We start from the raw sequence: 7,814 nt of genomic DNA, 5'->3' as shown, positions 1-7,814 counted from the left end.
ATCCCTGTTCTTTATGTAGGATTCAAACCAGTTAAACACTGGACCGGAGAGTCCGACCCAACTCTCCAGTCGATTCAGTAATATATCGTGGTCAACAGTGTCAAAAGCTGCACTGAGATCCAACAGAACCAGCACTGTGGTTCTGCCACAGTTCGTATTTATATGGATGTCATTGAACACTTTTATGAGGGCGGTCTCTGTGCTGTGGTGAGCACGAAAACCAGACTGGAAGGAGATATGATATTAACTCAGAAAGATTTTCTTTCCTGTAAAACAACTACTGTAGGAGGCAGAACATGTTGGAATTTAGTTTTGTATTTTGTTTCAAATGTAAACTTGGAAATGTTTATTGATACAGCTAAAAATGTTTCTAAGAGCAGCATGTGTACAGCATAAATGTTAGAATCCGTTTCTGCACATTTACATTTTGTTTCATTTTGATACATAGCTTGGTTTTTGTTTAAATATTATCCAGGTATTGATCTTTGCACCATAATAAAACAATAATCAGTCCTTGAATCTCTGCATAAATTCACAAGATGATTTCCATGAGTGTTTGAACCTTATAAAACATCTGAGGACTAGCTGGGGGTTTTAACTTTCACTCATTTTTCGGTCAGTTTGGTGGGAATTAAAACGTATTCAGGACATTAAACCTGAAATATCAGTACACTAAATTCTTTCATCTGGATACAAATATCTGATAATTTTAACTTATGAGGGTTGTAGTTTTATTGTTTTGTTGTTAGTTTGGTGTAACAACCTCAATACGAGTTGGCTACAATCTTAGCAACACCATTTAATTCCTCTAATCACAAGAAATGTTCTGTTCACAACCAGAACATTTCATGTTGACTGATCCACTATGAGGCTTTATGCTGAGTGCATCATATTTTAACTTTAATTTTTAATAGGCTGACACTGGGAGGCGGTGGAAGGGGTTGTGCTGTTTGCAGTAAAACATTTATTAAAAATTAGGTCCGTTTTTAGAAAAAAAAGATCATATATATACCAAACTTTTGAGTAACAAGTATAGTTAACTTAAATTTTAAAAAAAGAATTCTCTGTTTGCAGAATCATCTTTGATGAACAAAAACTTTTTCAATTCTATTTATGAAACTGTTGTGCATTATTTGACTCAAAATGTTATATTGGGATTTTTCACTGTGTTGAAACAGAACAATAAAAATAATGTGACATGTTCATGTCAATAAAGATAAACTGTAATTTATTGCAGGACTTTGTCCCAGTTTGTTATTGTAGACTCAGGTTGGCTGAGGTGAGCGGATTCCATCGAGAACACGATCAGTATGTTCTTAAAATGTTTAGTTTTGTCTAGTTAGCTATAGCTATTCACCAAAATCTACAGCTTCATGTTTCATCTTGTGTTTCTGTTTCTTCTCAGGTTGCATTCTGCTGCTGCTTTAGTGTTTCAACGTCCTGGTTCTGTCCTCCTGTTGCCATGAAGGCTGTTTTTTGTTTTTATAACTGGTGGATTCTCTTCCTCATTGTTTCCTCCAGTTCTTCTGCTGGTGAGTTTCTTTATTTTATCATTAATCCTACACATAATTTGTGTAGAATCCACAAATTATTCTGCTTCTCCTTCCTGCTTTTGGATTCTTCACTGCAGAAAAAAACAGAGTGAAACACACATCTGTGTAAGCTGGTTTCCACTTCTGCTCTTTTGTGTTGCAGGTTTACTTTTCATGTTTTGATATTTTTCAGTCTGTTTATTCTATTAAATTGTGAATAAATGGTTTTAATATGAATTATTACACAGGTGTAATTGTTTTCCATCATTTTGAGTAGAAGGGGTTGTTTTATTCAAAGAGAAAATGTCTTTGCCACCATCATTTGTGGCTTATTATTTATTTCTCTCCAGATAATACTTCAGCTGAAATGGACCAAAGCAGCAATCTGAAATGGGCCCTGATAGGTGGAGCTGTTGGATTGGCTATTGGTGTTAGTGTTGTTTTCTGTATATGTAAGTTATAGTTATTGAATGATAATTTTGCTACAATTAGCTTTTTTGAGTTAAATTTAAAAATATGAGCAGTTTTAGCTTTGTAACAATGCAATAAAATGTTTATTTATCTCAGTATGTCATTTTTCTTCCATGACAGATAAGGTGTCAGTAAAGAAAAGGCAACGAGACATTGAGTCGAGCGGTGGTCAGTCAGAGTCTCTTCTTTCCACCGAGAATCCTGCAGAAAGGGAAAATAGACGAACTGAGACAACCAGTAAGTCAACTAATATTATATGTGAAAGATAAACATTTATTTAGGATGTAAAAGATTAACTAACTAAAGACAAACCAGTTGATGAAAGAAATCCATCATGTGAGTGGAAACTGATCTGGGTGGTGAAATTGAGTAAAATTAAATAACTTTTGCAAGAAATTACAAATGGGTTCATTGGACTGTTGGCTGTTTTGCACTGAATTTCTCTATGATGATATAATCTCTAGATTGTTTCCAATAGAAGGTGAGAATGTAAATTATCAGAGTGAAACAGAAGAATTAGAAAATAAACCGAAAATGTTGCTTAGCGGGATAAAGAAGTGCAGCAGGAACTGGAAAATCAAAATGATTCACTTGGCAACTTAAAGTTGAGACTGAATTATTGAATAACTTAAAGTAAACAAAGATAAATTAAAGCCAATCATTCAATGTAAAAGGTTAATTAGTTTCAAAATAATACTTGATAGTGAAATTTGGGAAAATTCATCAATTGTCAACATATAATTGTTCAGGGTTTTGTTTTTTGTTTTTTTGAGGGGAGCTTGTTTTATTATGTCTTTGAAATGAATATATAGACACAACTTCTCATGAGATTTACAGACATCTTGAACTATTTGTTGTTGTTGTTTTGCATCACATTATGGTCTTAAGTTCATGTCCTTTTTTCCACTAACAGATGGGAACTCTGACCTTCAGAGGGAAAACAAACAGTTACATGACACACTGAATGCAGTAAAACATGAACTGGAGAACCAGAAAGATCAGCTGAACCAGAAACTCCAAGATGTTGAGACTAAGAGGAAGAAAAACAAAGAGGAAGTTCAGATTGTGGAGAAAAAAATAAGTGAGTGAGAAACCCCTGTTGGAGAGAAGCTGATGTTAAGTGTAAAAGAAAAACTGTTAAAGTCTCAGTGGAAACTGGATGAGGAGAAAAAAACATTACTGCCTCTTTCTTTCTTATTGAGGGTTTTGAGGAGTGCATCACGTGTTGTAAGTTGATCTCGCTTCTGACTATGCCTTTGTGTCTGTGCAAGTTAGTGCGCAGGTGTAAATGTATTTTTTCCACACTTTTAAAAAGTTGTTTTCTCTAATGAGCCAAAAAAATATTTAATTTGTGGCTCATTATTTACTTTAAAAGATTGTTTTTGTACATTTGCCGATCATCCAGTTTATTTCCTCTCCAGATGATACAACATCTGAGCAGGACCAATAGAGTGATTGGAGATGGGCTCTAATAGGCAGAGCATCATTTCAGTACCCAGAGATTATTACTGGATACAAAAAACTAACTTACAATTTATTGAGTTGTTGTCAAAATGTTTTGATAACTACCAGAATTTTTTTGTGCTACATTCAGATATATAGAAAATGTTTAATGTTTAAAAAGCAATAGTGTTAGCTTTTTAAAATTACAATGTAAAGTTTGTTATTAAGTTATTCTTTTACATGACAGGGAGAGAGTCAATGCAGAGAGAGTCAATGCAGAGAGAGTCAATGCAGTCCATGGACCTAAACGCTGAGGCAGCAAGTGATGGAGAGCAGCCGCACGAAACCACGAATGAAGTGGAACAGGAAAGTGAAAACCTGACTGAACACTTCACTGAAACTGGAAAGGAGAAAACCGGTAAGTCAGCAGAGATGATAAGTTAAAAGGAAATGTTTGAAAATAGATTAGTTGAAAAAGGAAACATTGTTAGATTCCCAGTGGAAATTGGAAAAGAAATGAAATCTATGACTTGCCAAGTGCCACATTAAGTCAGAACTAGACTTTACAATCTGGATGGTTAATTTGTTGCTCAGTTATTTTGTAATTGAGTATAATTTAATCAAGACATGAATTTATTATGGGCCAAGTGTACTGATATCCAACTTGCATTTAATTTTGATGTGAACACAGAAACAAGTCAACATTAAATGATGTGTTTCATCTGGATATTGTTTCCAGAAACAGAAAAGGATTTAAATCAGCAGAGGAAAACAGAAAAAAACTACAAAATAAAAATAACATGTTAATTAGTGAGATGAAATAAGTGAACCAAAAAAACTGAAAACCAAAAAGATAAACTTAAAAGCTTCAAAGAAACTGAGACTGAATTATTGAATAACTTTAAATGAGGATAATAAATCAAAGCCAATCACTTGATGTAATTTATTAATTATTTCAAAAAAAATGTTCAGTACATTTCTAGTGAAATTTGTAAAAATTGATTACTGGTCAAAATGTGTCCCAGAATGATCAGACTTTCTAGGAGTGGTGCTTGTTTATGTTTCCAGCTTGTTTTTTTGTTTTGTTTTGTTTGTTGTTTTTGTAATGCAGTTTAATAGAGAAACAACTTCTGATAGGATTGCAGATATCCTGATCTTATTTTTTTATTTTCCATCACATTTTGGTATTTAAAAGTTTCTCCTTTTTTTCATTAATAGATGAGAACAAACAGTGTCTTGACTTGCTGAACGCAGTAAAACATGAAGAGAACCAGAAGGACCAGCTGGACCAGAAACTCCAAGACGTTCAGACTAAGAGGAAGGAAAACAAAGAGGAAGTTCAGATGGAGGAGGAAAAAATAACTGAGAAGAAAAGCTCTGATTACATGGAGCAGCTATTAAAAGAAAAAGGAAAGCTGTTACAGTCCCAGTGGAATCTGGATGAGGAGAAGAAACATTATGAAAGACAGATACTGAACATCGAGAAGGCTTTGGAACCTATAGAGATGTACATGATGAAAACAGAAGTAAAATGAGGAGGTTTAGAAAAATAAAAGAAAATGTATCTTAAACAGAACAAAGTACTAAAGAAACACATGTGGAACCAAATCAGCAAGATTTGATTCCACATGTGTTGTGGAATCAAATACATGTCTTTGACTAAAGCTATACTTTAGTCAAAGTACAGCTTTGAATCTGTACTTTGACTCCCACTGTTCACTACTAAAGTCCTTTTTGTTATCACTTTACAGATTCCAGATTTAATTCTAGAGAAGAGATAACAACAACACTGCAGTATTTAAACGGGGGATCCAGCTGATTGTTCAGTTCATTTTGATTGTTTTTTTATAAAATATATGTCATGGTTAAACATTAATCAAGTTTGTAAATCGAATGTACATTTCTAAAACTTACAGATATCACCATCGCAGGGACATTTAAGATTCGATTACAACAACATTTTGTATTAGGCTAAAAAAAAGTTCTTTAACATGTCAGATGCATATTAAGCTGTTTTGTAATATGTGATTTTTTAAAAGTTTTTAACATTGAAATATTTTCAGTGTTCCTGATGTTCTCTCTTTTAAATACATGTCATATTTTGTGGGAAGTTAGATTTTATTCCTAGAAATTTTGTCCTGATATTTAATTACTGAAATACTGTGTTTATTGCCTTAAATAGTTAGGAATTCAGAAAAAGTTGCACATCATGATTTTGATTAAGGAGACAGAAAATGTATGAGAGGTCAATGAATAATGAATATTGTATCAAAAACAACTTTTTATGAAAGTTCTGGAATTTTTTTATAAAACTCTTCCAAATCAAAGAGAAATAACCTGAGCAACATACTTTGAAAATTACTTTTTTTTTGCCTCTCTAAAGTTTTTATTTTTTAATTTTTTTAATGCCATATATGAGGGGAGTTCGAACAATCCGAAGGGCCCCTGACTGACAGGGAAAAAATGTTTGTTTTCTTCACAGAAATAGAAAAAGAACTGGAACTCTGTCATTTACAAAATTAATCATATTGTGCTTTTAAAATAATTTTTAGCATTAAAAATGAATGTTTCCACTCCCAGATTAGTCTATCTATCTATCTTTATAGATATATATAAACAAAAAACAATATATACTGTATATAGATCTATCTATCTATCTATCTATCTATATATATATATATATCTATATATATATATAGATATATATATATATAGAGAGAGAGAGAGATAATATATTATATTTGCAAATGTAGTAATAGAAATTATTAGTAAGAGTTTTGCAATGACACGTAGAAAGAAATTATTTGTTCCAAAGTTCTGAATCTCAATGTAGTCACAGTTATCAAATATGAAATTGTTTGTTTACATTTCCTCCAGGTATATTCAGGTTAAGCATGAGATGCCTCCATTTAATTTGACATTAACAGGAAACATCTTTCATCATTAAAATGTTGTGCAAATCTGTAATATTTCCACTAGGCAGTATTTTTTCATCAGAGCGTCTTTGGTTTTTTTTTATTGAGTTTGAAAAGAACAAAAATGAACAACATGACATTTTGTCACTTGACAAAATGTCATGTTTACTGGTTTACTGTGTGGTGTCTTTTATAACTTTGTATTTTTGTGTTTTATGATTAAAGCACTTTAAACTGTGTTGTTGCTGAAATGTTCTACACAAATAAACTTGATTGATTTTCATATCACAAGACTGAAACTATTTCGTTTATTGCAGGACTTTGATCCTGTTGCTCATTCGCTCTTCGGTGAGCTGAGCTGAACTGAACTGTCTTCGTGGTGAACACTAAGGTACGCTTTTAGAATATTAGATTAAAAAATAATGACTTATTTTAATTCGTTTTTTCTAGTTAAACTAGGCCAGTTTATCAGAAAAATAGTCTACAGCTTCATTTGATGTATATTTGGATAACTGTGAAGTCTTGTCTTTCAGATATTTATGTTTTTGAATATAAATATGAATTGATTTTTGTTATAAAACTTTTTCTCATGTAGAACATGTCACTTGTGCTTAGTGTAATTTGATTTCTTCTTCCTGGTTTTCTCCTCTGTAGAATCGGATCATCCTGTTGCATTTTGTTGCATTTCCTATTTCCTGCTGTCTCCAGTTGTTCTGCTGGTGAGTTTTTTTTATTTTATCATGAAATCTGGACTGTAAAGATAAAATTTCCTGCCTCCTTTCTGCTTTTTGGATTCTGCAACATAAAAATTATTTTTTTTTCTAAAAGTGCAACACACATAAAAGTTTGACTTCTCTCCAGATAATCCTGCACCTGACATGACCCAGAGCAGCAATCTGAAATGGGCTTTTATAGGAGGTGTCATTGGAATGGCTATCGGTGTTTTGATATCCAGTGTTTTAGTCTGGATATACAAATGTAAGTTCTAGTTATGTATTTGTCCAATGTTTTGCAGTAAGCAATAGAAAATCTTTTAAAAATGCTGCTATTATACTTAAAATATTTAAAATGACTTTGTATTTAAAAAGCACCAGTGTTTCAAAGCACAATGAAATGTTTAACTCTGTTTTAATGTTATTTTTTCCATGGCAGGTAAGAAGTCGAGGCATTCTTCATACACTGAGCAAGGATGTGATGAAGAAGAGTCGCTTCTTCCCACCAGGAACAACTTGAGCAGAGAAAATAGACAAGTTCCTGAATCTGAGACTGAAAATGAGACAACCAGTAAGTGAGCTGAGGTGATGATAAATGAAAGTTATTAATGTGTTATTAAAGTATTTCCTTTACATGACAGGCATCAAGTCGAAGCAGTCCAGGCACAAAGATGGAGGGGGAAGACAGGATGAGAGAGAGTCGCTTCTTTCCACCCTGAACAAAGTGAAAACTGAACTGG

At 32.8% G+C, this 7,814-nt stretch overlaps 1 protein-coding gene across 1 annotated transcript; it reads left to right on the top strand.

Annotated features, from left to right (window-relative positions):
• The first annotated feature begins 1,251 nt into the window (after nt 1-1,251).
• Nucleotides 1,252-5,773, top strand: LOC114156779 (myb-like protein X). Its single transcript, XM_028037275.1, has 7 exons — nt 1,252-1,279; nt 1,406-1,532; nt 1,883-1,984; nt 2,124-2,240; nt 2,917-3,085; nt 3,725-3,864; nt 4,665-5,773. The coding sequence occupies exons 2-7, from the start codon at nt 1,463-1,465 to the stop codon at nt 4,979-4,981; spliced, it is 915 nt and encodes a 304-aa protein (XP_027893076.1). The 5' UTR covers nt 1,252-1,279; nt 1,406-1,462; the 3' UTR covers nt 4,982-5,773.
• Nucleotides 5,774-7,814: the final 2,041 nt, after the last annotated feature.

This window comes from Xiphophorus couchianus, chromosome 14 (genome assembly GCF_001444195.1).
Source record: "Xiphophorus couchianus chromosome 14, X_couchianus-1.0, whole genome shotgun sequence".
Lineage (NCBI taxonomy): Eukaryota > Metazoa > Chordata > Actinopteri > Cyprinodontiformes > Poeciliidae > Xiphophorus > Xiphophorus couchianus.
This window is presented reverse-complemented; position numbering and strand designations above follow the sequence as displayed.